The 16,982-nt window shown below is 49.1% G+C and overlaps 1 protein-coding gene across 1 annotated transcript in view; it reads right to left on the bottom strand.

Annotated features, from left to right (window-relative positions):
• LOC139055765 (nose resistant to fluoxetine protein 6-like) overlaps nucleotides 1-16,982 on the bottom strand; it is a 55,098-nt gene that overhangs the window by 33,050 nt on the left and 5,066 nt on the right. The window contains exons 3-6 of the mRNA XM_070533297.1: nucleotides 12,018-12,129; nucleotides 9,168-9,252; nucleotides 6,250-6,341; nucleotides 22-201 (exon numbers count right to left, since the gene is read on the bottom strand). Coding sequence (XP_070389398.1) covers nucleotides 22-201; nucleotides 6,250-6,341; nucleotides 9,168-9,252; nucleotides 12,018-12,129 — 469 coding nt within the window. The remainder of the gene's footprint in view (nucleotides 1-21; nucleotides 202-6,249; nucleotides 6,342-9,167; nucleotides 9,253-12,017; nucleotides 12,130-16,982) is intronic.

Below are 16,982 nucleotides of genomic sequence, written 5' to 3'. Positions count from 1 at the left end.
AAGAACGCATGGCCTACTCACACCACGTGTCTGTCACTACCGAGGCGCAGTGGCCGAGGGCTACGTGGACGATTGCGTAAAAGCGCATGCCGTGCAGAAACTGCAGGGCGTAGTGGTCTGGCTTATTCTTGTCGGCAACCTTGAGCAGCATGCGGGTGTTGGACGTCGCTGAAAAAGCCGCGATGCATTCGAACAGAGCACCTGAAAAGAATGTAGCGCGCGCACATTTCCATCAAGGCCGGCACCGAAATGCATTTGTAACTGTACAATCAGATCAGCGCCATATATATGCTTTCGCGAGCCATCGGTTTGAGGTAGTAAAACAGGATTCACGAGGCAGGGGTGGCCCGGCCGATGAGTTTGTAGAATCGCGTCACAAGCGGCAATGAATCGCGATTCGGCGGCAGTGAGCGATACATGATGCTCGTTCACTGGATAATTCCTGTCGCTTTAACACCGCTTAGTACCACAGAGACGACTGAACCAAAATGTTGCTACGAAACAGCCACCTCAGTGTGGCTGCACTGAAGAGGAGGAAGACGACGTGGGCCCGCTTGATATAGCTATCATCCCACGCTCCACTATTCAAATCTAGTTTCACTATATTTCTAGCCTTATGGAAAACCGCCTGCTTCTTGGCCAATCCCCCATAGTGGGTACGCGCCACTGTCTGGGACACAAGGCAAGACAAGAGAAGCCTCGCCATTGTGGCCTTCCGTTAGCTTCCTCTGAATAAATGTTATATAGCATTGGGCTACAGCTACACGTAACATTAATTTAGTGGAGGTGGACGTTCCCCGTAGCCGTCATGGAGCTTTGCAGCGGTCGCAACGGCGACAGTGCAACTTCGGCTCCTGCTGGCAGCACTTCATCTGCACAACCATCTCCGCCTGCAGCCCCGACCTACGTCGCCATTTCCCCCCCTCGGTATCCTGGTGTTTTCAACGGAGTCGGCAGTCGTGATGTTGACGACTGGCTCCGCTTATACGAACGCGTCAGCACCAGTCACAGGTGGGATCCGACAATTTTGCTTGCGAACGTTCTTTTCTACCTCGACGGAGCTCCACTTGCATGGTTCCAGACTCACGAAGACGAGATCTCGAGCTGGGATCTCTTCAAAGAGAAGCTGCGCGACCTTTTTGGCAATCCGTTCGGCCCCCAAGTCAATGCCAAAAAAGCCCTTGCCACACGTGAACAGACGTGGACCGAGTCCTACGTGTCGTACATTCTCGACTACTTGGCCCTTTGTGCCAAGGCTGACCCGACCATGTCTGAGGACGAGATGGTTAATCACGTCTTCAAATGCATTGCTGATGACACCTTCACTTTACTGGTGTTTCCGAACGTCGCCAGCACCGATACGATCCTCAAGGAGTGCCGCCGTCTCGAGCAGGCTAAACGCCACCGGGTATACCAGCACATCACGTGACTTCCCGACACAGCTGCTACGTCATCCTGTGACGACCTCTTCCACCAGCCGTCGCGATGTGACAATTTGACCCACATCATTCGTCGTGAGGTCGAAGCGGCACAATCGGCGGCCCCTTCGTTCCCATCACCTGATGATTACCCGGTGACAATCTCCTTGATACAGGCCGTCGTCCGTCAAGAGTTGTCCAACGTCGGCCTGCAATCCATTCGTTCCGTATGCTCGGAATCTCTCTCTCCATGCACTTCCACACCAGGCTCTTCTTACTCTTATGGACAGCGCAACCCCTCCGAATGGCGAACCGTGGACGACAAGCCGATCTGCTTTTACTGCCAACGCATTGGACAAGTCGCTCGCCATTGCCGCAGCCGCTGGACTTCTCCGACGCTCTATTCTTCTGATTACCACCTTCGCCCCTCTAGCACATCCTTTTCCTTCACCCCTTCTATGCCCGCTCCATCATCTGACCCTGCGACACCTTTGACACGACCCCCCTACTCCCGCTCACCTTCTCCCTCCCGTCATCAATCTCGTTCGCCGTCGTCACGCCGTGCTCCTTCTCCGACCTACTCGGCGCACCCCCGACCGGAAAACTAGATAGTGCAGCTTCTGGAGGTGAAGCTGCAATGACGACATTGGCACGAAATCCTCGCTTCACATTACCCACGAACAAGAATCTTTTGGACATTCTCGTCGACAATGTCCCTGTGTGCGCGTTGATTGACACCGGGGCGCATGTGTCCATTATGAGTGCTGCTCTCCGCCGTCGGCTCAAGAAGGTTCTGACGCCCGCCCTAAACCGAGTTGTACGAGTCGCCGACGGAGGGACTGTCGCCAGTGTTGGCATGTGCTTTGCCCGACTCACCATTGCTGAGAAACAAACCGTCGTTCTCTTCACCATCATCGAGCATTGCCCTCACGAACTCATTCTCGGTCTGTACTTCCTTGCCGATCATTCTGCCCTCATTGACAGTTCGGCCGGCTCACATCGCCTTGACTTGCCTCTTCTTGCCGACCCTGTGGACCCGCCTCCAAGCAGTTTGAGCTGCATGGATTTTTTTCGCCTACCGCCCCACTCTGTAACACACGTCGACTTGTTGTCCTCACCAGCTGTACCTGACGGTAATTATGTGGTCGCACCAATTCCGGCAGTTACACTTACACATGGTGTTACCGTGCCGCACACTGAGCTGACAATTACTGGCAACCGCACCTGCCTTCCACTTGTCAATATCGCGCTAACCGCGCAAGTTCTGCCTCAGGGGTTCTCCTTGGCTATAATTAGCGCTTTGCAGGATCATGAGGTCGAGCCATTCACAGTGCGAAATCGTTAAAGCTCAGCCCATGCCGTGACGTCATCGCACGTTACTGACGTCGACATTGAGAAGATGGTTTCCTTTGACCTTACACCTGATTAAGCTGAAGCTCATTGCCGCGTTCTTGAAGGCTATCGTGACATTTTTAACTTTGACAATCGACCCTTAGGACAAACGTCCGTTGTGACCCATTGCATAAACACTGGCGATGACAACCCTATTCACCGACGTCCAAATCGTGTTTCTGCGTTCGAACGAGCTGTTATCCAACAGGAAGTCAAAAAGGTGCTTGCAAAGGACGTTATCGAGCCTTCCTGTAGTCCCTGCGCTTCTCCCGTCGTACTTGTCAAGAAGAAGGATGGAACGTGGCGTTTTTGCGTAGATTATCGCCACCTCAACAAAATCACAAAAAAGGACGTGTACCCTTTGCCACGTATTGATGACGCTCTAGACTGCCTGTATGGTGTCACCTATTTTCTGTCTATCGACTTATGGTCCGGCTACTGGCAGATATCCGTCGACGACATGGACAGAGAGAACACTGCATTTGTTACCCCTGACGGCCTTTATCAGTTCAAGGTGATGCCTTTCGGTCTCTGTAACGCGCCCGCAACCTTCGAACGAATGATGGATCTCTTTACTTCAGGGGTTCAAGTGGTCCACCTGTTTGTGCTATCTCGACGACGTCATCGTTTATTCGCCCCCTTTTGACACACATCTAGACCGTCTTTCAGCGATTGTTTACGTGTTCCGGCGTGCCGGTCACCAGCTGAACTCGTCAAAATGTGATTTCGCTCGCCGCCAAATCACCGTCCTTGGACACCTCGTGGACGCCCGAGGCGTGAGACCTGATCCGGACAAAATTCGCGCCGTTACGAACTTTCCTGTTCCGAAGTCTACCAAGGACGTTCGAAGTTTCGTAGGGTTGTGCTCTTATTTCCGATGCTTTGTGAAGGATTTTGCGACCGTCGCACGTCCTCTTACCGACTTCTTGAAAAAAGATGCTCCATTTTCTTGGGGACCTGACCATGCCGCACCTTTTTCGCAGCTCACTACTCCCCTTACCACGCCTCCAATTCTGGCCCACTTTGACCCGTGTGCCTCAATGGAAGTTAGAACTGATGCCACTAATCATGGCATAAGAGCAGTGTTAGCACAACGCCAGCGCGGACATGATCGTGTTATAGCCTATTCCAGCCGAGTTCTATCACCCGCCGAGCGCAATTCTTCAATCACAGAGCGCGAGTGCCTCGCTCTTGTATGGGCTGTTGCGAAATTTCGTCCATACTTGTACGGACGCCCCTTCTGTGTCATCACTGATCACCACGCGCTCTGCTGGTTATCCTCGCTTCAGGACCCCACGGGACGACTCGCTCGCTGGGCGTTACGCCTGCAAGAATATATCTTCTCCGTTGTATATAAGACGGGACGCTTGCACCAGGATGCCGATTGTTTGTCCCGCTACCCCGTCGATGAACCGGCTGATGCGGACGCCATCGCTTGCGTTTTCTCTGTGTCCCAATTGCTTGAAATTGGCAACGAGCAATGCCGCGATCCCTCATTACAAGCCCTCATCGGCCATCTGGAGTCAACGCCTGGCGACGCCTCTCTCCGGATGTTTCTCCTTAAGGAGGGGGCATTATACCGCCGCGATCTCGATCCACACGGCCTTGACCTTCTGCTCGTAATTCCATCGCACCTGCGTTCGACTGTCCTCCAACAACTTCACAGCGCTCCCTTGGCTGGACACTTGGGCGTCTCGCGCACATACGACCGTGTACGACGTCGATTCTTTTGGCCGGGTCTCGTCCGCTCCGTGCTTGTGAGCCTTGTCAGCGCCGGAAGAAGCCCTCCACACCTCCAGCTGGATGTCTCCAGCCCATCGACATCCCACCGGAATCCTTTTTCCGTATTGGTCTAGACCTGCTTGGACCGTTTCCTCTCTCGGCTCCGGAAATAAATGGGTCGCCGTCGCTACTGATTATGCTACACGGTACGCAATCACCAGAGCCCTTCCGACAAGTTGTGGCACTGACGTTGCTGCCTGTCTGCTCTATGACATCATTTTAGTGCACGGTGCTCTGCGCCAATTACTCACTGACCGTGGCCGCAGCTTTCTGTCGGCAGTAGTCGAGGACATCCTCCGCTCCTGCTCGACAAAGCACAAGTTAACACGTCCTACCACCCACAGACCAACGGCCTCACGGAGCGCCTCAACCGGACCATCACCGACATGCTTTCGAAGTACGTTGCGACCGACCACCATGACTGGGATCTTCACCTACCATATGTGACGTTCGCGTATAATTCATCGCGTCACGACGCCGCCGGCTATTCACCATTCTATCTCCTATATGGCCGAGAACCCGCGTTGCCCTTAGACACTTTGTTGCCCTCGACCACACGTGCAGCCACTGAATACGCCCGCGACGCGATCGCAAACGCCGACCACGCGTGCCAGCTCGCCCGAACCCGTCTCGAGGCCTCACAGGAGCATCAGAGACGCCTCTGTGATTGCCACCATCGCGACGTGCACTTTCCTCCGGGTTCTCTTGTGCTTCTCTGGTCACTCATTCGATGTGTGGGCCTTTCTGAAAAGCTGCTGTTGCGCTACACTGGCCCATACCACGTGGTGCGATAAGTGACCGATGTCACGTATGAAGTCACCGCCGACCTCTCAGCGTCAGCGTCGGCCGCAAGTGACATCGTTCACGTGGCGAGACTAAAGCCATACCATACACTTTTCACCGCGGATGTGTAGATTAAGCACCGGTACGGTGCTTCTACTGCCGGGCAGATGCTACGAAACAGCCACCACAGTGCGGCTGCACTGAAGAGGAGGAAGATGACGTGGGCCCGCTTGATATAGCGACGCCATTCTGGCCTTCCATTAGCTTCCTCTGAAAAAATTGTATATAGCATTGGGCTACAGCTACACGTAACAATATGAACCGATGGACGAATCAATTTACTCACGGCTCCTGTAGATCCATCCGGTCTCTTAGATTCAGTAACCCTTTGAGCGCCACTGACGTAGCGGCACTAATCCGCGTTTCGACCCCGCCATATTCGTTTTGACATTCCTTTTGCCAGACAGTAATGTAACGGCAACACAAACAAAGCACTTGTCAATTTCCATGTCATTTTTCTTTTAATTTCTTCATAAGCAATTACAAACAGTTGTGTTTGTTATACAGTATCCGAGAGAAAAACCCGACACTGGGGGCGCGTCATGTCTTGAAACAACCGAATCTGATCATGTCGCTTATTACACCTCTCCCTCCTTCGAGGCATTGCCTACAGCACGACCAGGTTGAGAACAATCGATCGTTGCACCGATACAAACCGGCTTCTATTGTACGGTACTATAATAACCTTCTATCCAGTAGAGGAAACAGCGCACAAGAAGAAAGCATCAGGTTCGGCAACATCATCGTTTAAACGTGTTTTTAGGTGCTCACACGCTACTGTATCGTGAAATATACAAACATGGATTCCACGTACTGCGGCTTTTCTTGCCCTTTGGCTCTTGGTTCATGAAGCAGTCGACATAGGTACCAGCGGCGACGGCGATGAGTAGGATACATAAAAACACCCTGCAAGTGGAAGCATCCTATATTTAATTAAATGCTTGAAAACGACAGCTTGATTCTTAAAGCGTGATGTAAGCGAAAACAAAGAAGTGAAGCTTTTATGCTGGGACAATGTAACAAAGTTCAAATAAAGGAACTAAATTAGGCAACATTATAGCCGCAATAACTAGTTGAGTCAGAGTGGTTGTTGGAAATAATGGCCAGCATGTATGGTATTTCATGTCCTTAAAAAATGTTATCTGTTACTACGTGTGCTATGCCACACGACTTGAACATTTGAGTGGTGAAACACAACATTTGAAGGATGTACAATTGTAATTTTATTTATTCTGAGAAGAAAAAGATGAGCAATTAGATTACCCGGCACTCATTCCCTGTATAGACTGTTTTGAGGCAAACCCACCAGCTTCTCGTACTTTGAAAGCGAAAGCACCCCGACACTTTCACAGCCTATACAGCTACACTATCAACTAGATTTGTAGTTGTAGTGATAGCTACTATTTCAACTACACACATTGTTCTCGGCACAGTTTGCTTGTAAATAGTTCTTCAAGAACGTAAGTACATTTACCTGTCCCTCTAGCTCAACGTCAAAGTACAAAACGCGTGCAAACAGCTATCAAGAGTGTCCCCCTCATTTGGCTATATAAGTGCTTTAATGTGGCTACTTCTGACACACCGGTAATTTGCAATTTTCCAAAGACGAGGGTGAAACAATGGTAGCAATGTGCTTCCGACCCCAGAAATCTACCAATCGCACGCATTCGGAGCGGAAATGTCCCAAGAATACAGAAGTATTTGGCCCAGAAAGCCGTTCGAGCGCTTTTTCGCTACCTGAGGGCAACAGACTTGAGTACCCGACTATAGACATCCTACACTTAAGTTCTCTCTCTTTCTCTTTCACTCCCCATTCCCCTCCCCACGTGTAGGGTAGCAAACTGGACTCAGTCTGGTTAACCTCCCTGCCTTTCCGTCTTCCCTTCTCTCTCTCTCTCTTGTTCCCTCAACTTACTGGTAGGTGCGTGTTCTCGATACCGGGCGTTATAAGAAACGCAGCTTGTTTATCGAGCTCATGTGTGTAGCTGCCTTTCTCATTTCCAAATAAAATTCATTTAACCTTCTACGTTTTCATCTGGAATCAAGGGCGGTGCGTAGTGAAGGCTTGTACATTTTTGCAGGCGACGGCCGATCGCTGTTTAGTTTGGGAAAGATAAATTTATTGAAATGTTTAACGAGTTACAAAAAGCGTTCACTTGTTACGAAAGAACATCAAATCCGAAGAAAAATATGTTTTCGCACACTGTTGTGTTCGGTGGTAGAATTATTCGTGTTCTCCAAAATGTAGAAAAATGGAAACGTTGGTCTCTCAAGGAACAGCTGTTCCAAAACCGAGATACACTGGTAAGGCAAGAATAATAAAGAAAAAAAGTAATTAACAAAATAGGTGTCCCAGAAACAGTGGTGTCATATTAAGCAGCTACGGCACAACACGACTAGTGTGACGCGATGGTTGCTGGGGAGCGTATTTCTCTCCCTATACACTAAATAGTTGCCATTTTAGAATAATAGCTTGCTTGCGATGGGCTCGCCAACCGCAGAGCTGGGTGCCCGGTGCTCGAAAGAACCATGTAGGTATCCTACTGCTCTCTGGTGTAGCAGAGTGCTCACCTTAGCTGATGTAAGGTACTTAGCTGATGTAAGTGGCCATCAACACCTTCCTCATGCAACACATTTCCTCACAGGCAGAACAATGTTCCGGTACATCTTTGTTTGAGCACTGCGCCACCAGGTGCCACACAGACATGGCGATTCGCGTTTCCGCCCCGGTGTATTGCTTTCATGCTAACGCTGATTTTTTTTTTTACCGCGAATCTGTTAGCCTCTAGATGGTCGTAATTTTTCGTGGGCTCGTTCTGCACTAAAAAAACAGCACCGCCACCTAGCGGTCACTGCCAATCAGACAGACATCAAACGGTAGCTAGAAAAGGGTCTTGTCCTTGCGTTACTGCCTAGCAGAAATATGTTTTATCGTATATTCGAATTACAATCCGAATCTATCATGTTTGCAGCTTGTGACAAGTCGTCCTTCACGAATTTCCTGAGGTAATATACTTCGAAAATTTCAATTCGTTCGATAAGGCACTTGCGCTAGGCAGATGGCCCAGAGGAATGAGGAAGTCCTGACCTGCCATTATGGCAGGTCAGCAAGTTGAACCAATCCGTAAAGGCTAGCGCGGTGGTTTTTTGGCAGCCCGTCACCTCCGGAACGGAGAGTGCGGTAAGTTAGCCACCAATGTTTCACAACTGGTGTCCGCGACAGGACTTGCTGGCCTCCGATACTTCTGCCACTCGCCTCGCCGGTTCAACAAAATCTGCCCGCTTGCCGCGGTTCATCAGATACGCACACACTCTCTGTCTCCCTCGCCGCACCGGCTACCGCGTGAGGAACCGGTCGCCCGCGAGGTCTAAGTAATGCCGACCCCACAGTCGCGCACGCCGCGGCGGGATCTCTTGGCCGCGGTGCGGTGACGCCGAGGGGTACACGCACTTCGTGACACACTCAAAGCCACTAATTTCTCTATGACAGACTGCCAGTGATCGGAGTACCCACACAAACGACCGTTAAAATTATATTGTAGTTATACGAGAATTATTTTATTGGCTACTTAGTTGAATGCTATTTCTTGACTTGCTTATAAGTTCAGAGCTGCGGCGACCAAACCAGTTCCTGTTACTTAGTCCTAATTCAATTCTTATGTGTTCTATAACCGCCCCCCCCCCTCCCCATGTGGGCATAACATGAAGTAAAGTTCAGTCAAAGTGACTTACCAAATTCCTATTTCTCTTCTGCTCCATGGTTCCGGTTCCCCTGTTACGCAATCAGACACTTCGAGGCGTAGGAAACGGAGCTTCACTAAAACGTTGACAAAAAGAAAGAATTATGCCGATCCCACGCACTGTGAGAATTGCTGTGCACTGGAAAACCCCCACCTTAGGGACAAACACGCCACTAATACTGCCATACTCCATGTCCATATTTATAAAACCTCAGGCGTATGAAAACACACTTCGTGAAATGGAAAGTCTGTTAATATCACACAGCACCGGTACTCAGCAATACTGGCTCATTGCGTAATTTACCAAGCAGACATGCACACAGGTCACCTTGCTGCTTCGAAAGTTCATGGTTGCTACAAATTCTGTTCAAACAGATGCATCGATAACGCATAACCACACTACATGGGGAATAAATTCAGCTCAATAGAGTCAGCTCAACAAGTATATATAGCCATTCTCGGAGTTACATGGACTCATCCACAAAGCAGGTCTACGGCTTTTTTTTTTAAACAAAGGGTAATTGCCTTGCGCATATGAAGGTATGTCGGCATACACTTACATTGAGCTGATGTAGCTGCACTCAACTGCTAAGTGAGGATAGTTGTGAAATAAAGTCTTCGCGATAGAAGGGTGGGAAAGGGAGTTTATTACTCCGAGAATAGTTAACACGCGTCCGTGTAGCGGCTGTTTGAATCAAACACGAATCGCGAAACACGAGTGCGCCACTTGCGCTAACGCACTAGCCCACGTCATACTCTTCTTCCTCTAATATTTGCCGAGTGTAAAGAAACAAACAAAAATTCACAATTCACTATTCACAAATATTCCATGCCTTTCGTCGTGAAACGGACATACATGAAATGAAAACTTATTCCGTTTTAATAAAAACGGAGCAAACATTCCAGAAATACTTAAAGTGAAAGAATTCCGTGCATTTATTCCCGGCAATATTACAGCCATCCTTACGGCTTACGATGTAAATGGAGGCAGAGGGTCATGGTAGGGCTTAAGACGCTGCACAGGGGCGAGGTGAGGCACCGGCACCATATTGACACGTGTACTTATCTTTATCGGGCGACCACGTTTGGCTGCCTAACAAATGTTAACGTGCAGCGCAGGACGCGCCTACATGTAAAAGAGGTTTCTGGAATGTTATCGATGGTTCCCTCCACTGTCTTTCACGGCAACTTGTGTAATCTGATTGCATGTGTGCGCGACGCGAATAGTGCAGAACTTTGTGGAAGGCACGCGGGTCCCATCGGTTGGTCTGGAACATTCCACGACTGATCTATAAAAGCCGACGCGCTTGACCCACTGATCAGATTTTCGACGATCGCCGACCGTGTTCGCCGCTATCGTTGTGCTATTAGTGTAGCCTGTTTTGTGGGCACAGGTTCGCCCAATGAAAGTTAGTTTTGTCTTTCACAGTATTGCTACTGTGTTCTTAACGTCACCACCACGTGACAATATGGCAACGACGCTACGAATTGGGACAATGAGGCAGCGTGACGAACCGTTTCAAAAAAGGCACCAGTGACAGGAAGGGCGCGCAGAGCGTTCGCGATGCAGTTCTCCGAATTGCATCGTAATAAAATCAGATGGGTTCTCGTGCTCTTCCTTACACGTCCGACTCCGAAAGAGAAAATTTTCCGTAATGAAATTCTCCTACTTGTACCATGATACACCATGTACGCGGCTGTCGCTGCTCTCGCAGCAGCTCGGCGATGAAAACAACGCCGTCACGGTAGAAGCGAAACAGGCTCTAGAGGCCAACGCTTGAGGAGGGTATATAATTTCACGCTGGCGTCGCAGACTCAAGTGCATGTGCACAGCTAGAGAATGCCCCTCTGAGATTTTCACCCACCGGGGACGTCTGAATGGTCTTTTTATTTATATTTTTTGTCAACATGCCAATTCTCAAGCGATTAGTACAATGTCACGTTCAGTGCCCGACACAAACTTGCAGCGGGCGTGTCTCAAGGAAGCTTTGTGCCAAATTATAGAAGCACGGAGTGCCTTCATGTTTCATTGGTCGGTCAATGTGCCCACGGAGAGAACGCTTAACGCAAGCGGCCCGTGTTTTTTCTATTCTTTTTTCTTTCTCTTTTTTTTTGCAAGCATTTATTTTATATGCCCGGGCATAGGTGCTTCAGTGGATGCTAAAAGAAATTCTAACGTTATGATTCCTAGATTGAAGATCTGTGCCAGCTCGCTATCATTACCTCAGCGTTGCCGTTGCCTAAAGAACAGCAGAATCCCTAGGCTCGTAATAACAAACCTTGACCTTGAAGGAACTACCAAAGATAGACTTGGCTGTTCAGGTCACAGTAATAGGTACATATGTATGGGCTCTGAAATTCGGCAGCGCATTTCTCGTAGCGTATGTTTTTTTTTTCATGCTCATGGCATAACTTGAGCATTAATTCAGCGAACGCTGCGGTCAGTACAGGGCATATGTACAGTGTGGTGCACTCTTTACGGAAACACATGAACGTGGCGCACATATGAATTTTTCCCTCTGGCAAGTGTAGAGTCACCCCGCCTTGCAGCAGCCGACTTATATGGTTGGCGGCGCTTGTACCTTTCTACGCCCCTTGTGCAGTGCATGGACATACCTATGCTGTCTCTTTGTTTTCACTCATGACTTTTCTGAAACTATTATATACCCCAGACTGCATTTATTGCTGCATGAAACAAAACGTTAGTTTGTGGCTTCCTTCAGCCATGTCTAAGACGCGCTGAAGCAGTCGCTATGGACATTTAACGAAATGATGCGCGAGATGATAACGAAATGAGCACCCATTTATAATCGACGCGTAGAGGACAACGTATTGTACGCACCCATGGCCACTAAGGCTTGCATGTCTTGTTGGTTGCAGTCGTTTAAAGAGCACACTGCCAGGCGTCCAAGAGGAAGCTTCGTGTAGGAAAAATAGTTCTTGAAATATAGCAGCTGCAAAAAAGGTAGAAAATTATTGTGACAAACAAGGGCCCATACATGAAGGCAGGACCTTGGTGCGGCATGGACGCATGCTTCCATATATTATAGATGCACAAAGTAAGTGGGCTTATACATTACCGATCACCTCCGAAGCAACGGTAAAAGATGAAGAAACAAGTTTCATGTCTTAGTTGAGGTATTTATTCTAATCTAATATTCTTAACTGAGAAGCTAGCTCCGACAATATGTTGTTAGACTTAGCTCGATCAGGTAGCACAACATTTTCACTCATGCTGCCGCCTGTCTTACAGCCTGTCGTCTAAACATTGTGGCAAGTCTTCCCGATATCTCACATTTCGTCTGTAAAAATCCTGGTGACGTAGATTTTACCTGCTTCTGTTTTTTATATTACTCTCACATCACCCCTTATGAGATGTTACCTGAACTCCACCTGCTATTCTCAGTTTAAAGATGGTTCTTAAATGCCTCAGAATGTGGTTCTGTAAACCGAACCAAGGGGCCACTCAGGAGAGGGCGGAATTGTACCTGAGCGTATCTTGGCTAGCAAAAATTTTCACGTGAATCTTCGGTGCAATAGAATGCGTATTTACACAACAAAAAATGAAGCATTTTGAACAATCAGTAACCCGCACTGAAAAAAAAAACAAATTATCTTTTTGTACATGGTAACTTTATGCGCGGAAATGCTAGATAATTTTCATCTATTCGCTAGAACCTGGCACTTATGTCTCTCAAGAAACTAATGCAACTAATCGACGACGCAAATGTGTGCAAGGAGGGGCGGTGATGGTACATGACGACGGTGTGACCACCATTGCATGACGACCAGTGCAATAATTACACTGGAGTGACAACGATGGTGTGATGAAGATGGTGTGATGATGGCGGGGTTACAACTCAGGTATGATCGCAATGTTGCGACAACGACTTTAGGACAACCATGAGATGACCAAACTTCAGTGACTACGATAGTGTGACGACACCATGATGCCGACGCTGGAGCAATGCCGTAGGATGACGCTGTTAAAATGATTACACCGGTACGACGGTGAAGGCGTGGTGAACACGGCATCAAGACAAAGGGATGACGAATGTTGAATCATGAGGACGGTGCCAAAACAAAGATACGACGGCAAAGGGCTGGCGACAGGGCAATCGCTGCGACAAAATGACTACTAGTTAACGACCACGACAGCATGACGCTGACATTTTGCTGACGAGCCGCTGTCAACAATAGCATGACGATGTTGGAACAATGACGATGGCTTCATGATGGAGTGACGACGACGAAATAACAACGCAGTGACAGCAAAAGAGTAAGAGAAATATCAATGGACTGTAGTGACGTTGACCAGTCAAAGGTCCGGTTGGGTACCCTACGTTGAGGAAAGGAGAAGGGGAATAAAAAAAGGGAGGATAAATATATCTATTGTAAGCACTCTTGAAAAGATTAGTGCCGTTCTTCACTTTCCTCGCCCCCAGCAACAGAAAGATCTACGTAGTTTCCTCGGCTTGGCATCATATTTTCGTAGGTTTATACGCAACTTCGCAGCAATAGCAGCTCCTCTACACAAGCTACTGGTTACCGGTGCCTCTTTCACGTGGACTAGCGACTGCGAGTTGGCTTTTCAAGCTCTTAAGCGGCATCTTACTTCCGGACCAGTGCTTCGCCACTTCGATAATCGTGCCCCCACCATACTCCATACTGACGCAAGCGCACAAGGTATTGGCGCAGTACTTCTGCAACGTAATACAGCATCTAAAGAGCAAATCATAGCATATGCCAGCCGAACACTTTCTCCAGCTGAGCAGAACTACACCATTACAGAGCAAGAGTGCCTGGCTATCGTTTGGTCGATTCAGAAATTTCGCCCATACCTTTACGGCCGCCACTTCACCATCGTCACTGACCATCATGCTCTGTGTTGGCTGTCATCAATGAAAAACATGTCAGGACGCTTAGGACGCTGGATACTCCGCTTGCAGGAATATGACTTCACTATGACGTACAAGTCTGGAAAACGGCATCATGATGCAGACGCATTGTCTCGCTGCCCACTCTCACTCTCTCCAGGTAACTCGCCCTCGTCTTCCCAACCACGTCGTTCCGATGCTACGCCTGCCTCTCACCAACTCTCGATAACGCCCCTGGACCAAGTTACGCTTTCATCACGCTCTGATTTCGTGTCACTTCAGCGGGCCGACTCCTACTGTCGAGCTCTCATGGATCGCCTTAGTGGGCTCGCCGAACCACCCAACAGCCGCTTGCGACGCCAACTTCGACAATTCCGCCTTCAAGGTGGCGTGCTACACCGCTACTTTTACCACCGAACAGGTCACCGGTGGGTCCCAGTTCTGCCTCGCTGCCTTAGTTTGCGGGTATTAGAGGCACTTCACAACGATGTATCGGCTGGCCACTTAGGCTTCCACAAGACTTACGACCGCATAAACACCCGCTGCTTCTGGCCTGGCCTATCCTCAACGGTGGCCAAATACATTGCCTCTTGTGCGTCATGTCAGCACCGCAAACGCTCGACATCCCCTCCTGCCGGTTTACTACAACCTCTCCCTTGTCCGGACACACCTTTTGAATTTGTTGGCATTGATTTAGATGGTCCCTTGCCGTTGACACCCTCCGGTCACCGTTGGATTGTCACTTCGGTCGACCATTTAACAAGATATGCCGAGACTGCCCCTCTGCGATCCGGCACCGCTTCTGAGGCCGCCGGCTTTTTTTTGCGCGCCATCGTCTTGCACCATGGGGCTCCTGGCGTTCTTCTCAGTGACCGTGGCAAGGCGTTCATTTCACAAGTTCTCGAGCAAGTTCTTCGAGCCACTAATACCGTCCACAAATCTACTTCTACTTATCATCCGCAAACCAATGGCCTTACTGAGCGCTTCCACCGTACGCTGTCTGACATGATTTCCACGTACATCCGTCCTGACCACACTGACTGGGATAAAATTCTTCCTTTTGTGACATTCGTATATAATACTGCTATTCAACGGACTACCAGCTACAGCGCTTTCTTCCTTGTGTATGGACGATCTCCTTCCACCATATTCGACAGAGAACTATTTTTCGCACCTTCTTCGCCTACCGCGTCGCTTCCAGAAGAGTTTGCTGCCCGAGTTGCACATTGCCGTCAAATCGCCGGGCAAAGCACAGACGCTACCCAAGCTGAGCGCAAGCGTTACTGCGACAACAAACGCCGTGACCTACGTTTTCACCCTGAAGACCAAGTCCTGCTTTGGACTCCAGTCCGCACCCCAGGCCTCTGTGAGAAGTTCCTTCCACGCTACATTGGCCCATACACCGTTGTGCAGCAAACATCTACAGTGAACTATCTCGTCCGCCCAGTACACTCCGTCACTGACCGGCGCCGCCGGAATTCCGAAATTGTTCACGCCTCGCGCATGAAGCCCTCCACTCCCCGTTTAGATAACCTCTAATCTGCGGCCAGGCTGGCGCTTCCATAACGGTGGGAAGTTAGTGTAAGCACTATTAACGTACTTCGTCGTTTTCATTTGTACATAGCCATCATCATCTTCCCTGTTCTTCGACTCCCTCGCGCGTGGACTGGGGGCGTTGCCTTTTGTGGAATAAACAGCGCTGGACAACTCGATCGGTTTCGGTATTATAACATATATATATATATATATATATATAGAGAGAGAGAGAGAGAGAGAGAGAGAGAGAGAGAGAGAGAAGACAAAGAAAGAGATACGGGCACGGATAGCACTAGATACTCGAAGGCTCTCGCATTACGCAGACTTTCTCAGAACGCACAGAAGTGCCTTCATTTCCTTCGGCGCCGATGATCGGTGGAGATGGAATTCTAGTAGTTTCTTTTCACTTATACGACGATCGTCTAGTTTCCTGAACGCTTCGCGTCGGTTCAATCTGGCCGGAGGTCCGAGTTGCTGGCAAGGATTTAGTTGGTGCATTCAGGTGCACCTTCTATGCGCGGTATTCCACTCAGCTAATGAGAATGTCCGTGCTAGAATGCGAAGCTGTCTCGCAGCATCTATTCTTGAAAGAGGAATGGGGACGCAGTGGTCTATGTAGTTTGGCGTCTCAGCTGCCTTGTCTACATTATCGTTTCAAGTGATACAGCAAAGGCCCGTTATCGACGGAAAAGAGGTATTATGACCTCCTTCTCTCAAATGGTGGATAGTCCCCCGATCTTACACATCAATTGATTGTGAGTTCCATGTTGGACGAATGACTCTGTATTTTGCAAGGCCAACCTGCAATATTTTCCAGGACCCTTCGTATTCATCCCATGAAGCGCACCGCGGACAGCTGAGGGTTCTGCGGCTGTAGAGGTAGTGATACGGTAAGCCTTCAACCATTGGGATATTCCCGTTGTCGGTATAACTAAAGCGCCACCGGAGCTGGTTGATGTAGTTGAACCATGAGTATGTGAGCGTGACCATGAGCATGAGAACGCATGTGCAGGCGCTGAAGTTCCCGCACAAGAAGTGTAAACTAACTTTCTTGTGTGCATGTGAAGGTATGTCTGACTTTTTCTGAGGTCCTGGGATTGTGATCATTACTTTAGTATGGCTTGCACACCATGGAGCAATCGAAGGTCTTTTGACAGGTGCGTGCCCTGACGTAAGAGAGGCACGGCGCGCGAAGGCAGTTGTTCTGATTGTAGCCTGGCGCTTTTCTACTGGAAGAACTCCGAGGTGGTGGGAAGGAGTCCGAGCAAAGTTTCTTATGTACACACGAATTTTTTCAATGGTAACGTAACGTGCGTTCTGATAGTGTAACCTTGAGCGATTATACTAACTTCGGTTGCTGACGCGCTCCGCGGAAGACCAAAAACTATCATGAG

The sequence above is a fragment of the Dermacentor albipictus genome, chromosome 2 (genome assembly GCF_038994185.2).
Source record: "Dermacentor albipictus isolate Rhodes 1998 colony chromosome 2, USDA_Dalb.pri_finalv2, whole genome shotgun sequence".
Lineage (NCBI taxonomy): Eukaryota > Metazoa > Arthropoda > Arachnida > Ixodida > Ixodidae > Dermacentor > Dermacentor albipictus.
This window is presented reverse-complemented; position numbering and strand designations above follow the sequence as displayed.